This window comes from Alternaria alternata, assembly GCF_001642055.1.
Source record: "Alternaria alternata strain SRC1lrK2f unplaced genomic scaffold CC77scaffold_32, whole genome shotgun sequence".
NCBI lineage: Eukaryota > Fungi > Ascomycota > Dothideomycetes > Pleosporales > Pleosporaceae > Alternaria > Alternaria alternata.
In genome coordinates, this window is record NW_017306221.1 from 159370 (window position 1) to 174746 (window position 15377).

General features: G+C 52.0%; 5 protein-coding genes and 1 non-coding gene across 6 annotated transcripts; 3 read left to right on the forward strand and 3 right to left on the reverse strand.

The window, feature by feature from the left end:
• Nucleotides 1–1344: 1344 nt before the first annotated feature.
• On the forward strand, nt 1345–2751 carry CC77DRAFT_1014015 (hypothetical protein; the record flags this gene model as incomplete). The annotated part of the gene is made up of 2 exons (XM_018523872.1): nt 1345–1796; nt 1971–2751. The coding sequence occupies 2 exons, from the start codon at nt 1345–1347 to the stop codon at nt 2749–2751; spliced, it is 1233 nt and encodes a 410-aa protein (XP_018379849.1).
• Nucleotides 2752–5027: 2276 nt separating this feature from the next.
• CC77DRAFT_1025828 (hypothetical protein) lies at nt 5028–5527 on the reverse strand. The gene has a single exon (XM_018526145.1). The coding sequence runs from the start codon at nt 5498–5500 to the stop codon at nt 5312–5314; it is 189 nt and encodes a 62-aa protein (XP_018379850.1). The 5' UTR covers nt 5501–5527; the 3' UTR covers nt 5028–5311.
• Nucleotides 5528–6757: 1230 nt separating this feature from the next.
• CC77DRAFT_1025830 (hypothetical protein) lies at nt 6758–7567 on the forward strand. The gene has a single exon (XM_018526146.1). It carries the CDS (start codon nt 6790–6792, stop codon nt 7162–7164), a length of 375 nt encoding a protein of 124 aa, XP_018379851.1. The 5' UTR covers nt 6758–6789; the 3' UTR covers nt 7165–7567.
• A 2493-nt stretch (nt 7568–10060) lies between these two features.
• Nucleotides 10061–12954, reverse strand: CC77DRAFT_565886 (hypothetical protein). The gene is made up of 3 exons (XM_018532222.1): nt 12397–12954; nt 10634–12333; nt 10061–10554 (listed from the first exon to the last, which is right to left on the reverse strand). The coding sequence occupies exons 1-3, from the start codon at nt 12459–12461 to the stop codon at nt 10262–10264; spliced, it is 2058 nt and encodes a 685-aa protein (XP_018379852.1). The 5' UTR covers nt 12462–12954; the 3' UTR covers nt 10061–10261.
• A 409-nt stretch (nt 12955–13363) lies between these two features.
• On the reverse strand, nt 13364–14266 carry CC77DRAFT_1025837 (hypothetical protein). The gene is given in 3 exon segments (XM_018526147.1): nt 13364–13495; nt 13507–13510; nt 13550–14266. 3 exon segments carry the CDS (start codon nt 13785–13787, stop codon nt 13489–13491), a joined length of 249 nt encoding a protein of 82 aa, XP_018379853.1. The 5' UTR covers nt 13788–14266; the 3' UTR covers nt 13364–13488.
• A 787-nt stretch (nt 14267–15053) lies between these two features.
• On the forward strand, nt 15054–15160 carry CC77DRAFT_t100. The gene has a single exon. It is a non-coding gene; the product is annotated as a tRNA-Ala (tRNA).
• The last annotated feature ends 217 nt before the right edge of the window (nt 15161–15377 follow it).

Here is a 15377-nt window from a genome sequence, read left to right on the forward strand (position 1 = left end):
CTATTATTGTTATTACTCCCACTACTACTCGAGTGCAAGACACGTCATCGCTGTACCTTACCACGCAAGAACGGGTGTCGTGCTTTTTGTGTCAAGCTAACGCTTGCAATTTGGCCTGTCCATTTCTTTTTGGTCTCGCTAAAATCTCCGGCAGACATGCTTCCTTAGATCGGATCAGCTGTGGTAATGCTGTGGTCTGTGGGTCGTTAATGTGGCGCGCCGCCAGCACGAGTCGAGAAAGCGTTAAGCGCGAAAGTAGTGGTGTCAAGTCAGAAACGCAAAGGGTACATCCTGATCCCAAGCCCCCGGATCCCTACCGCGGACCATGAGGCGGCGCCAGCCAGGGCCTCAAGGGATGCCTGCTATTAGTATTACAGTCGCACGCTAAGCCTCTCTATTCACGCATCCATGTTCCAAGTCCCTCTCAGACCCTACTTTGCTCTTACCAGCCCGTATCCACTGCTCCCCTACGCTACGCTTCCTACCTTCTCGACCTGAAAAGTCAGTGGCTAAGCACGCCCGTCATTCATCAGACCGAGTGGTTGGCCTGTTTCACCCCCTGCTCAGAAAGCCCCGGCCCATAGCCCAAATAGCTCGAGTCGATCGACCACTTAGAGCGTGAATCATCCAAAGTACCTCCCAACTGGCTACTTGGGTCATCGTCGGCACATTTAGTCTATCCGAACCTCATCATCCTACCACTGTCCTCTCCTGTTCCACCCTCCTGCACAGCTACCCATATCACGTATCGCCTCCTTGTTGTTGTTTACCAACTTCATCTGCACATCAACAGTCACTGTACCTCGACGCATCACCACTTTCTGCCTTGCCTCTGCCCAACGCCACGCCTGGGCTGATCGTCGTACCGTTTACTTTGGTACCTGTCATCATCTTCAAGGCTACCTTGGACATCAACCTTACGACATAACGCCCAACCTGACCGGTAGACGTTCAACCTACAGATAGCCATCTATCTGCTCCACTTCTTACTTTACAGCCGCCTATCCCCACGTCGCAACTACTGACTGATCTTACACGATCTCAACAAGTTCAGCTTTCGGAGGACTCAGGTTATTCGGGAACTTTCATCGATACATGGGCTGGCAATAGGCTAGTCCCCTCACCTTCATCCTGGATATCAACCTCCTCCTCGAGCCTCGCGCTCGGGGCTCAGAGTCTCCTGCGAGCAAGAAGAGCTCCATATCAAATGCATCCCACTCGACAGGAGCGACCAGAGGATACACAACCGCGCCTTCAGCATACACACAGTCCCCCTCACAAAGAGCGTCGCCTGCCTACGCTTCTGGAGCACCCGCATACCCAGGACCCCCGCACTATGCACCAATGTCCGCTTACACCCAGGCACCGACATCAGCACCCCAAGTACCCGGACCAATGCTAGGAGGACCTGTTCTACCCGCAATCTCAGAACTTCATCGACATGCTGAACCTGCCCCGCTCCCGCATTTTCGCCCTCTCTACTCCGGCCCGCATGGACCTTCACCGCCTCGACACACGCAAAATACTAACCATTCTCCCCCTTCAACGCTAAAACGACAAGCTTCTCAAACCCCTCTACCCGACGAAAGTCCAGCCAAGAAGCAGTCCAAATGGACACCAGAGGAGGACAACCTGACTATTGAGCTGCGGGGTCAAGGAATGAAGTGGGACGACATTGCGAAACGACTACCAGGACGAAGCTCCATTTCCTGCCGATTACGGTATCAGAACTACCTCGAGAAGCGAGCCATTTGGGACGAAGAGAAGAAAAACAAACTCGCAAGACTCTACGCACGGTATGTACCACTCGACAACTCGGAATGCCCAGACTGCTTCATTTTGGTCATCTGTTCCTTCGTTTTGAGCCCACATCTTTGGTTTCAGATGTACCCCAGCACATTCTCGCACTCGCACGCGACGCGTTTCTGCGCAATACACCCCAAAAAAATCAATACTGACTCTTGTGTTAGATTCAAGGACCAAATGTGGCAGAAGGTTGCTACAGAGATGGGCATTCCCTGGCGGTCCGCCGAATCGATGCACTGGCAGCTGGGAGAGCAGGAGATGAGCGCGCGTGCAAATGCGCCGGTGTTTCAGCTTCACCCATCTGCAACCGGTACAGGCATGAGCTCGCCATCGCAAGTGCCCGTTGTACCTGCCTCTGCCCCGCATGGCTTCACACCCGCCAACGCCCCTCAGTTGATGCCGCAACCACCGCCGATGCCGCCGCAGCTGCACCAGGTGCCCCCACCAATGCCTCAAGGACCACCGATGCACTACGGTCACCAGCGGACCGACAGTGGCTCGAGTGCAGGTGGACGAAGGAGGAGGAATAGCTCATTCAGTCGCAGACGCGCAGACCCTCGATCCCGGTCGAGTGTTCCCCCTCAGCTAGGTCAACCTCTTCCCCAGATTCAACCACAGTCAGAAGAGGACTTGATCAGCGGTGCCCGGACAGCACCCGTACCAGGGATGCAGTCGATCATCAAGCGAGAGTTGGAGGGACCTAGCTATATGGAGGCTTACCACCAGAGGAGGCGGGAAGAAGAGGCTGCAGCAGGCCCATCACGATCGGAACACGAGGCACGGAGCCAGGGTGTGAGGAGTCCTGACAGGATGTCCCAACGGAGTGCGACCGGAAGCATCAAGAGCATGAAGCGCGAGCCAGAGGAAACCGAGCGAACAGCCACAGTACCCTCCCCGCCTCAACCGTCCACGCCTTACGAGCGACCGGCATCAGCAGTTGCATAGAAGATTTCGCCGTCGCATTATTCAACGCAACGATTTTCATTTTTTTGTAGTAGATGGGATATAGACATATTTGGGATGCAATGCATACAACATTCGGGCAGGAACCGTAATGAGCGTGGGTATACCCTGGGTTTCGGCGCACAAGAGGGAGAGTTTAGGAGTATGGGTATACCACGAACGCTTAGACTGGGGAAACCGCGCTCAGAGCATGGATGAACGTCAACAACGAAGGGGCATCCGCACGACTGTGGCATTTAGCGTGGGTTGGTTGTTACATTTCTCGCATTGATATCATCTCTTTGGCATTCTGGTTTTTTTTTCCTCCTCTCGCATCGCAGAACATCATAGCGTTTGTTTGGTTTCTGTCTAGACTCGCATTGTCATTGTTTGTTCTTTCAACCGTTCTGTCACAGCACTGTTTTGGTGTGGTGGTTCATGATTGTGCATTTTACACATAGCGTTTGGCATTTTCTCATCTACCCATCTCAATACAAGCACTCGGCGGCATAGCGTGGCGAGGATACCTTTACACCGATGTTTTTCCTCTCTTATTAGATCTTACGTGTCGGACCACTTAGTTCATGGTCTCGAGTATGATGAACCCAACCATCAGTTCAGAAAGACTTTTTTTTCTTCGCATCGCTGCAAACTTGCGCCACCTGTGCCCTGCAAGCCAGCATGGCCATGGCCAACACATGTCCCAGTAGTACACTTAGTAAATAATACACATCGACCAAACCGTTCCGTTCATCTCCGAGAAAGCAAATTCGCCTCTTATTACGTTGCTTTCGCACTCAAACTTACAACTACCCTTTCTCAACATGCCAGATGCTCCAGCATCACCCTGTAAACGGTGGTGTGTGGCGTGGCGGTGAACAGCTGTATTCCCACCGCCCGGAAAACAACGTTCGTCTACCCCGGATCATCGTATGATGACGTAGCACCCACGAGCACACTGTCATGTTTCATCAAAAGGTCGGTCAAACAGGTACCTACGTGGCCGACTCATGGTGCGCGGAGCGCTGCGCTGTCACCGCTTCAGGGTGTGTTCGCGACGCTTAGCTCCCAATCGGAAATTTTTCGCCTTCGCATCAAGGTTGCGTGCGAAAGAGGGTGTGTAGGGTCTGCGTTGTTCAGACTCATAGTTGAACTCCACTAGCACAGCCTCGTAGCCTCACTTGTGTGCCATGCGATTGGGTGTGACGGGCGAGAAGAGTGTGCTGCTTGCATGAACTTGTTCTTAGAACGGTTCGTTGTCCTTGCATGTGGTGTGCCTAAGTAACCTGCAAACTATTTTAGGGCTAGGGCTGCTGGGTGTCGTGTCATCGGTTCTGTTGCGCAGAAGATGAGGGTGTTCAGCCCCGCAAAAAGCAACAGAGGGCCGTGATTGGACAGCTTCGATGCAAAGGATGTCGTAGGGCTTATCGATTAGTAGCACAGTCAAATGCCATGTTGCCGCCCTTGCCAACCATTTTCGCGCGCTTACTCTGCATTTCTCAAACTTAATCGGTCTTTTTTTTTGGCGTTACGCTCAAACTTTGCTGTAGGTGTCTGTGTGTGTGCGCGCGCTCTCCGCTCCCGTCCCCCTCGGAGCACAAGGCTGAGATGCACCATGCCTTGTGCACGTCCCGCAGCCTTCACGAACCGCTTTGAAACAGCCTAGTTCAACCCGCCCAAGGTAGGGCGCCCGGCCTTTCCTTCATCCAATCTGCCCAGTGCGGCCTCGCAGTAACCTTCCATAATCCTTCTAGAAGGTCGATTGAGACTAACCAAACTCTGTGCCCATGACATATTCCCCTTGCGGTATACCCACCCGCCGTTCGTTCGCGCAACCACACCAGGATATTCATGACATCGCGTTTAGGCAGATTGATTCATCTATCTGCATGACACTTATCGGCATGAAGACCGCGCCGCGCAAATGCCGAACTCAATCAATGCAGAGCAACCTGGCATACGGAGACGAACTGAGCATGCAACATGACACGAACGGAACGGCAATTGTAAAGTGGGAACGAACCAAAAGACGGCGACTATGTGACCGCCCTTACGTTACTTTTTCCGGGGGTCGGCCGTGTAACGCAATAGGTGTTCGCATGATCGGAACGGATGTGTGAACTATTATCAAACGGCCGAGCCGCCCCTCGGCGCAAGTTGTGTATGCGCGCATAAACAAAATGCAAGAAAAGAACAAGAGGTTATGCATGAACCGTGTGGTTATTTTCGCCTGTATGGCCGGCGATCCCCTCCCTTCGAGAAGCCTTCCCGAAGCGGACAAGGGAAAATCCCAATGCCAAATCTCCCACCTGTTCGCCAAACGCGAATCATGGGCACACATTGGGACGGATGCATATTGCACATGACGACACCCCTTCACTTGACACACAGATCCACCCCAGGGCCTTTCACCACCACCACCCAGCCACCCCTCCTTTTTTACGTTCAGCGCAGACTAGGACCTGCCTCCCGTCAACCCTACCCGCGCGAACCTTCCTGTCAGATTGTCATAACACGATTATTATGACATCTTGCTTCTGCCTTTGTTATCGCATGATTGTAATCACCATACGTGCTGTTCTCTGATCGCCCGGGATCGCTGCCTTAGGCCGAAACAAGTGACAAGGACGAGCATCGCAATCGCAAGCTGCAGAGCGAGGGAAAAAACCGTTCCGTGACATGTGTGTGGACCAGGCACACTCCACTCTGCATCAGGGCTGTTCCATGGAAAGAGATGCGAGAATGGCACCATGGCGTTCCTTACTTCTTGCTGCCCACGCGTTTGGCGGCACCTGGCTCTGTTCGATCTATGTCATGCGACATGGGGGCTGCACCTTGAAGCAAGCTAACCGTGCGGGCTGGAAGGGGAGAAAAGAACGTCTCAAGAATGTTCTTTCGCACACACCCCTCCCCACGTGCCACTCATCTAATTTCGGACAGATGAAGATTTGGCCGATCGGAGTTTTCCCCGTCGTTCGAGATGCCTGGCTATTGTGTTGCGATGTGGTCATACCGTCCTTTTGGTCATCGTCACGAACACCCAATCTGCCGGCCAAAGCACAGATGGAGCCTCAATGTCATCATCCGAAGAGCAGCTGAGTTGTGCCATGTTGAGACAATGCGTCAAGCCATGTATCGTCCGTTCGCGCATGTCGCGCAGGCTTTTGAAAAGTAAAGAAAAAAAAGTTTCAGCTCATACTCAAGCCACCACACCTCCTGCGTCAAAAGAAGCACACCAATGCCAATGCAAATGATGTGCAAACACTCGCCCATCCATCCAACAAGCAAAGAATGCATAGGCCAATGTACAATAGTTTCCAGTTCAGCACCCGAACCAAGAATTCCGCATCCGACACACATGCCCAACGGCTTTCTCATGTCTAGTGTCGTACCGTACCGTGCTTTGCCCGCATATCCAAATTACCTAAAATGATGCATACCGCAATCGGACGATCGGACTGAGACATAGCGTCGCAGGCCACTCCGCAAAGGAAGGAAGCGTGGAAGGGAAGGAAGAAGGCAACGAGATTAGTGCTGCCGATCGAATAGTTCACGCCCTGTTCGCACCAGCCCAGCCCGAGGAAATACCGCTAAACCACAAGACGACTAATCACAGCCGAAATCTCTTTTTTTTTCGCTGGCACGCGACAACGGGCTACACTACACGAGTCGTGCACAATAATATGTCTCTAACTTGCTTACATAAAGTAGAAGTTAGAGATGTCACTGGGCTCGGCATAGTACGCCGATGATTTTCGTTATCTGGCCGAACACGGCACACCGTACGAAGAAGTGATTATCCTTGAGTGCCTGCCTGGTAGGGACTCCCTCGCAACGAGGAGACATGATGAGACACCAGCATCAGCACATCAACATCAATGTTGCCAACCATGGGCCTGATATTGCAAGGAACGGGATGCCTTAAAACCGTGGTTTTACATACCCCGCCCTTAGTTCCGTCCTTGGAATTAAGGCTGCGACGATGACAGCTCTGTATAACCTAGAAAAGAGTCCACACATGAGGCTGAACTCTGTGCACCAATGACGTTTGAACGTATGAAGTTGATTGCGGGATCGCTGGTTCTTCTTCAGGCTGAATGTTTCGACATGTCTTGTTTCGCATCCGCATTCAGACTTTCGCAGAGTGCCTACTTGGGAAAGTGGGGTGGAAGAGCGAGAAAACGAGATGGCAGGACGACGCGACAGTTGCGCACCAACAGAGAAACGTTTGAACCTCGAGCCTCTCTCACATCTGTGCTGGGGCGTTTGATAGCTGAACAGGGAGAAGCCGTATCACCAACCACCTTACCACTTCAATCTCTCCCCTCAACATCGAGGCGAGGTAACGGCCAACTTGTCACACCCGTTACTACGGACATGTTCCTTGCATCTAGAAGTCGGAAACTTCGTCGCTAGGGTACGATACGATACCGGCCGAGACGACATGATTGTATCACAAAGTCTCTCTACTGTTAGCGAGCGAAGCGTGCAGATGTAGTGCAAGGTACATAGTTATCGTGGGATGTGTAGTGTCGTACCCATCTTCACCGGACGTCAAGAACGTTCAACACCACTAGTTCCAAGTGGCTGGGCAGGGTCTAACTGTCTACACCGCTTCACACCGCTACAAAACAAATCGTCTTCTTTTCGCGGACGTGTAGGGCGAGAACCATTGTTAGCTAGAAAAGCGTCAGTGGGTAGATCGTGTAGGTTTCCGGGATGAACTTGGTACCGAAGCATGGTGTGTGTGTGTGTGTGTGTGTGTGTAACGCCACAACGGTGGTGGAGGTGCGAGAAGGTTCTCTACACCGCTTCACACCGCTTGGTGGGCAGTGTATGTACATGTCCATCTCGGTAGTGGTGCTGTATGCCCGTCTCGGTACTTTTGTTGTAGTAGCCGTACTCGGTATAGGGGAAAACATGTATCTAGACCACGCATGGATATTCTCGCCACCAACACACAACGTGTCTTTCAAGTCTGTTAGAGTAAGTTTGATATAGATCTGCTAGACAAGGAGCTGGGTGATGGGTGATAAAACGCAGTGTTGGCACACCGCTCACTACGCTGTATCCATCAGCTCGGCTGTGGCTTTGGATCTAGATGCCAAACGCTACGGGCCTGGAGAGTTTATGTAATGTACATGCATATCTGTTGGAGTTACGGCGAGGCAGAAAAGCAAAATGACTACTTCATGTCTTTAGCCTTCACCGTTCTTCACCAAACTATACTGTGTTGTGGTCGGTACGTGAGGCCCAGAAGCGAGGTTTACCGGTTAGCCGCTACGTATTGCAGGAGCTTTGCACAAGACACCAAGATCGGATTCGTATGTGTGGGCATATGTGAGACAGGATGCATAGATAGCCGATCATGTTGTGTAATAGCACGCAGATTGGATCCTGCGGTTTCAGTAGATGTGGTTGCGAGCTGAGTAGCACAAGAGAAAGCGAGTAGTGCTATTGTGGTACCTTGGTGTTTGAGTCCGTATCCTCAAACGAGGCTGGACTTGAACATCGAGAGAGGTACGTTGGATGGGTTTCAGAGGTGGGGATATTCCTATAAGCTACTTGAATATGCTGTGAAAGACAAACTACATGGTGAATTCTATGTCTCACAACCAAAAATCAGGTGAAATCAGGAAATACAGAGATATCTACCAAGCATGCACTCGCCTTCCGGATCACTCAAGTTCTGGTTTCAGATGTGCTTCTAGTTGCTTTCCAAATCATCACTGCATCTGCATGCCGACTTCTCTTTTGAATTGTCCATGTCCAAGATATCACCGACACAATTAACTACCATGTATTCACTACTGCAATCTGTACTACAACGGTCTTGCAGACTCGGAGAACGATCGATGCATACCCGCCCGGCAACTCACAGCGTACCACAACAAGAACACCTACAAGAGACGAGGAAACCCCGACAGATAGGCGGTGAACCTGCGTTCGGTCGCCTCTCGGAACAGAAGAAAGAAAAACACAGTGGTCGACTCAGGTGCGGAAAGCTGCAGTACCAAGACGCAGACATGATGCAAAGATAGTTGATGATTCTTCCCACGCAGAAAAGCAGCCCAATCCCAATCGGGATACACATGCATTTACATCGTTACAGCAGATCGAAAAGACACATGTATGTATGTCATATCCAATTCCATAATCATATCGTCTAAACCATCCCGGATTGTTCCCACTTACCCTGCATGCTATGCTATCGTATGATCTGCATGTATTGCACCAGCAGGAACGGGGCCAAACGCGCTTCACCCGCTTCCCTCGCATCGTTTGTTACCCAATTCCAAGCGTACCCGCTTCAAACACTGTTACGCGCGCCACGCGGAACATGAACGGGGCCTAAGAAACACGACGACTCTCACTGCCGAACAAGGAAAGCAAGGCCGACATGTACATATGTTCCCACTTTGGGGCTAAAACACAAACGATCGCCTTGGAGACGCTCCAAAGAATGCACACCAGTTGCTGCGCCCCACACACACCGTCTCCACCGTGGCGCCAGCGCGAACACGTCAACCAACACCACCTGCCACCATCGTCTAGACGGGGCAGGCGCGAACATGCCGGAAAAAAGAAGCAGAAAGAGTGACCATCAAGGTCTTCCTTTCGCATCAAGCCCGTAAAAACACATGCATGTTTACGTTGACCGCTAGATGCTTATTCCACACCGCCACTACTCAGACTCTGTATGCAATGGTGTTTGTATTTCCGACAATGGCTTTGGCGGCAAAGGCTAAACTTTGTATCTTATTCTGCTTCCTCAACGTGTAGTTCCCTAGCCTGCGAGAAGAAGATGCGAGCCGTCCCGCTGCCGATATTCTTGATGGAGTATGTATTGCCTGTCGTGATAGCGTGTTAGCTTCGTGTGCTCTATTCCCTTCGCTAAAGACGAAAAGCACCAATGAGAACGCGTAAAGCCAGTTCAAGCCAAGGGAAACGCGCCACGCGATAAACGGTAATACATGGTTGGCTGAGGATAAATAGAAAGAAGGGGGGGATAAAAAGCCGAAAAAGAAATACTGGGGAAGCGGAAAGGGCGAATAAGAGGGTGTGCGCCCGTAACCGCCAGAACAGAAGCGAACGACAATATTGTGCACCATCTGTTGAGCAGCAACATGACATAAGCCGCAGGGCGTCAAGTGTTACACAACATGCTGCAAGTCATATGCGGGTGACGCGAATCGGGTTCGCTTCCAGATGTTGCCTGTGAGACTCGCTTGCCCTGGTTCCTCGCCCTGGCCCTCAGGTTGTGCGACGTTCCAACGCAGGAGTACACAGCGCAATGCGGAAGTTGTGATGCAGGAGAGGTGGGATGGGGATACAAGTATGCGAACACCCGACTGGTAACCGTCTGGCGTCAAGCATAATGCAACGGCTGTCGTACAAAGACTGGAGGGGACAAAGAGAGTGAGGAGAAAGGGGAATGTAAGCAAAGGGAGTGCAGTGAGTGCGCGTAAAAAGACCGGCAATGAGACATTCATCTCATCGCCATCCAAACACTTTAAAGAAGACAAGCAAAGACAAAGAAAGCGCAAAACATACCTCTAGGCACCTGCCAAACCCCCATCTTATGCACCACAAATTCGTTCTCATGCATTCTCACCTCCACCGTCCCGCTCTGCACATTGAAAATCATATGCATGTACCTTGAGTTCTTGGTCCGCTTCATCTGATCGGGTCCCAGTTCAATGAGCCCCCAGTTGAAGAAGTTGCCGACGGACCCAATTTTTGCGTATTTGAAGCCGCCATCGCCTACGTCGCGGGGTTGGACACCGTTTTGTGTCCACGCGATTGCTGTAAGCACATATAGTTAGTAAATTAGGAGGAGGATGTAAAGGCCGTAGATAGGAAAGGAAAAGACAAGTCAACATACCATCCTCGACAATCTCACCACTCGCAACCTCACCAACAGGATCGAATCCTCTAAAATTGCCAACGAGTGTGCCTTCTTCCTCCCAGGGATCGAGTTCGATCTCCTCTTCTTCTACAGTCACTTTCTTCTTGCCTTTGGTCTTATACGCCTTCCTCCCCACCCTCCTCTCCTCCTCAACAGCCTGGCTCTTAACGATACTACTCATACTCCCGTCCGGCTCATAACTAATATGATCGTTCTTCCAGAAATCAATGGGCGCCACGCGGTGTCGACCTGTCCGACCCACTCTCGCAACGTTATCTGGATCCATTTCGCGGAAGACGGAGAGGTGACGACCGCGGCCGAAGCGCGAACCGCCTGATGTTGCAGACATTTGATCGATGTCTTTTTTACTGAGAGGGTTGCCGTAGACGTCTACTAGCTTGCCGGCTTCTTCGCTCTCCGCCTGTGGAGTCTTCTCTTTTGACTTTTCCTTTGGTTTTGGAGCTGATTTACTGGAGTCTGCACTGGCTTTTGGTGGTCTACCCCGGGGTTTCTCAGGTCTTGCAAATTCTGAATCAGACTTCTCTGCTAGGGCGCCGCTCTTAGCTGGTTTGGCCAATGCTGATGCTGACGCTCTGTCGCCATTTGGTTGTACTTTGGCTGGTCGTCCTCGCTTTTTCGGTGCAGGCACTTCGTCAATCTGTTCGGATTGATCCACTGGGTCTTCAACTGGCGCATCGACGATGCTTTCTTCTTGTTCAGTATCTGGTTGTACTTTGGGTGGCCGCCCCCGTCGTTTCGGTGCAATAAGTGGCTCCTGAATTTGCTCCTCAACCTGCTCAGATTGGTCTACAGAATCATCGATGGGTGCCTCCATTTCGCTGATATCAGACACACGCTGCGACCGTCGGCGCTCGGTCGCTGGTGTAGGCGCAATCTTCTTGCTCTTCTGTGATTCCGAAGCTTCTTTCGTAGGGCGACCCCGTTTGCGTGGCTGCTCTGTTGCTTCCTGCTCCCCCTCTGAATCTTGCGCAACATCGCTCTTCCGTTTCCTGCCCCTCTTGGCCTTGTCCTTCGGAGGTTCTGACACAACCTCAGAGTCTTGTTGAACCTCGTTAATCTCCTGTTCCTCAACTGGCTCGTCGTCCGTCATGCTGTCGTCTCCTATTTGTCCGATAAAACTCTCCTCGGGCAGTGCGGCCGACTGGCTCGCAATCTCTTCCTGTATGCTTTCTTCAAAAACCGCACTCGGGTCTGGCGCCGGCGATTCGTCTTCGGGTATATCGTACACGTCGGATCGCTTCGCTCCACGCCTCGCGCCAGACCCGCTCAGCGCTGGTGTTTCCTGTAGGCTGGATTCGTCCTGTTCAAAGTCGAGGCGTCGCGCAATCGGTTGGGAAGAGTCGCGCACAGGGCTAGATGGGGGAAGTGAGCTGCGCAACGCCATGGACGATTGTCTTCGCGGCGAGGAACCGAGGTTTGTCTTCTTGGGCGATCGCGATCGGGGCGGAGGGAGGTTTGTTCGGCTGTTCCGCAGGATTTGGTGGGATGTCATGAGGTCGGGCATGGAACTGTTTTGTATTTCCATTGACCCTGATCCTGTCGCATCTTCTCCGCGCTTTGGTGGGGACCGCTCTGGTGACGAGAAGATGCCGGAGACTGGTTCGAGGCCATGTTCGTCGTATATGCCTTTGTCTTCGAGTGTGATGCCAGTTTTCCTGCGCAATGTTAACTACTGTTTACGCGACGCCTCGACTTTGAACAGGACGAATCCAGCCTACCTTCCCTGCACACCAACGTTGTAGTAATTGTTTTCGCGCGCTTCGCGTTTCTTGGTCGGCGCCATATCTGCAGTTGTCGTTCGCAACGAGTGTATGCGCGCGTTGTTGTGGGTGACGCGTCGGTTTTGTCGCGGTCGAATCGCAAGGGCGTTGTCGATAAGTTGTTTGGGTTCAGGCGGGATGTAAACGGTAAACGAACGCGCGGGAAGCAGGCACAGCGTCTTGGCGCTTCCCCTCGAATTCCCCGAGAGCCATCACACATAACTTGTATTAGAGATGTAGCACTCAATTCAAATTCGTTCCTCTTCACTCATCCAGAGCTTTACCTTGTGCAAAGGGCTTTACCTTCTGCAACCGTGGCAGCAGCATCATCACCACTCATGAGTACTGCATGGCACATGATGGGACCATCCCACATGCCTACACAAACTAGTTTAGCGCACGTCCATCACGGTGCATGAAAACGGCGCAGTATAAAGTTGAGGAGCCCACCCAATCGTGGGGACTTTTCCGGTTTCTTCATTCAACCTCAGCCAGCCCCGAGTTGCTACTTGCAAACCCCAAGGCCAGTCATCCGCCAATTGAGAACACCTCGCTCTCCTGCAGTCACAGTCCTCCGTCCAGACCACGCAACTGCTTCATTCATTGCTCGCATCAAGCATCCGCTCTCCCATCCACCCACATTGTATCTCCCACCAAACGCTCTTCCTGGATCAAGACTTTTCCGATAACCAACTCTCTTTGACAGTTAACACACTAGCCAAAAAATGGAAAAGGCCGTCCAATCATGCCCGGGCGACGATGTGCTTTTCGTGAAGCGTCGAAAAACGGCAGCGAGCCGCTGAATGAAAATATACAAGAAAAGAAATCGTAATCATGTCGATGATTCGTCACATCGTGGGCGCAAGGACCGACATCGCTTTACAACGAAGCGCTTCGGTGCATCGAAACTCGTTCCAGATCAAAACATCGACGGCATCTGGAACACCCTAGTTGGGGCAGGCGCTCTGGACGTGGCCGGGCTGCTTGCAGCGGTAGCACACACGCTCAGATGAAGTCTCCTGGGGGCAGTCGCGCGACAGATGGCCGACCTCACCGCCTGAAAGGGTTAGTCGTCATCCTACTAGGTGTGTGTGGAATATATACTCACAGTTGTAGCACTTCTGGCCCTGGGTGCAGTCACGGCTCATGTGACCGAAACCACCGCACGAGTAGCAGGTGGTCTGGCGAGCGCCTCCGTAGCCACCGGCACCGCCACCGTAGCCTCCACGGCCGCCACCGTATCCACCAGCAGCACCGCCGTAGCCGCCACCCTGGGAGCAGTTGCGGGCAATGTGACCGACCTGACCACACTTGTAGCACTCTTGGCTGCCGCCGCCACGGCCACCCATCTGGGCACCGCCGTCCTTGGTGCACTCGCGCGAGATGTGGCCGGTGCCACCGCAGCGGTAGCACGTCTTCTCAGCCTGGGGAGAAGTGCATTCACGGCTAACGTGGCCCTTCTCACCACAGTTGTAGCAAGTTGGGGTACCCTTGGTGGGGCACTCGGCAGCGCGGTGAGACGAGTCTCCGCCTAAGTCTTGTTAGTGAAATGTCGCGGCATGGTAGGCATGGTATCAACTCACAGTTGTAGCAGCCACGGCCACCGGCGCCAGCAGCAGGTGCTTGGTAAGAGTCCATTTTGGTAGAGTTTTGGGGAAGAGACCTGGTTATGTTAGACATGATATAAGCGCAAACACCATGAGTTCGCTCTTACCGAAGTATCAAATGTCCAAGGGAGTGACGTTAGAAGATTGTTGTCTTCTGAACAGGTATGCAAAGAGTCGCTCGAAGTCGCACACCACCAATTGATTGATATATCGGAAGCTGAGGGGTTTGAAATCGTTGGAGAGAGAGCGAGGGGCACAAACTGATATTTTCAGTTCGGGGGTTGTGCTTGCGCTAGTCTAAGCGAAATACGGTCTAGCTTCACCGTTGATTCCTTCCAAAGTGTGGGTCGCTCTGTAGGATAGTAAGGGACGAGTTTGCTATGGGGTGTGTGTACACTGAGGGTCCGGAACATTCTGCCCCTCACGCCGTGGTTACGGTGTGGTGAGCTTTGGATCCATGTGTGATTGGGAGTACTTTGAATGGTATGCAGAGACGTCATTGGAAGGGGAATTGTCGCTTGACAGGCCTCATGCAGCCCTGATCTCCGACTAACATCTGCAGCTAACCTGGCGTGGAAGGAGTGCGCAACCGAACGATCGCACACGTGGCTGCATGTAATTTTCTATGTCTGGGCATGAACAGGTGGCATGAGTTAGATCGAGAGATCTGGTACTGTGGGCGATGCCGACTCAAGATCCAGATGAGATGGCGTCACAGAAGCGATTCTTGTACGTCAGTATACCAAGCATTCTCATAGGTTAGGTAGACATATGCATGAAGCATTGCTCTCAGAAGGAGCTTACAAAGGCATGTTAGTGATCATGCAGGAGACCCTGAAACCTCGGACAGGTGGTTGATGGTCTGGAACAATGCTGTTCTCCACACTAAAAGTCAGTTTAGTCCAGCCTAAGGACGCACGAGAACGCTGTTTGCGGTGAAGATTGTCGAAATCTCTGACAAAATCGAGATTATGAGATAACCAAGCTGCCGAAACTCCATCAAAAATCGGGCTTGTGGTTTAGTGGTATAATACTCCCTTAGCATCAGTTCCTGAGCGTTACAACGCACAGGATCAGCTTGGGAGTGGTCCAGGGTTCGATTCCCTGCAAGTCCATCTTTTTGCCGGCATTGACGTTGGGGTTATCGTTGTGTTGTGCTGCTCTGCGTTATGGTTCAGTTGCGAACTTTTTGCAGCTCCGTTCACATCGTTTTTGTAGCGTACACCACCCAGAAACTCAACAGATACTAGAGAGCTCGTTAGAGGCAGAGAATACTGACTTAACAAAATGCATCAGATGTATACTATGCACACTCCCAAGTACTCTTCCTCG

Excerpts from the sequence above, each read along its gene's own strand:
- CC77DRAFT_1025828 (XM_018526145.1), bottom strand. The coding sequence starts at position 5,500 with ATGGTGCCATTCTCGCATCTCTTTCCATGGAACAGCCCTGATGCAGAG.
- CC77DRAFT_1025830 (XM_018526146.1), top strand. The coding sequence starts at position 6,790 with ATGACGTTTGAACGTATGAAGTTGATTGCGGGATCGCTGGTTCTTCTT.
- CC77DRAFT_565886 (XM_018532222.1), bottom strand. The coding sequence starts at position 12,461 with ATGGCGCCGACCAAGAAACGCGAAGCGCGCGAAAACAATTACTACAAC. Across the intron at positions 12,334-12,396 it reads AACGTTGGTGTGCAGGGAAG|GAAAACTGGCATCACACTCG; the intron begins GTAGGCTGGATT and ends AACATTGCGCAG. Across the intron at positions 10,555-10,633 it reads TGGTGAGATTGTCGAGGATG|CAATCGCGTGGACACAAAAC; the intron begins GTATGTTGACTT and ends ATGTGCTTACAG.
- CC77DRAFT_1025837 (XM_018526147.1), bottom strand. The coding sequence starts at position 13,787 with ATGGGTGGCCGTGGCGGCGGCAGCCAAGAGTGCTACAAGTGTGGTCAG.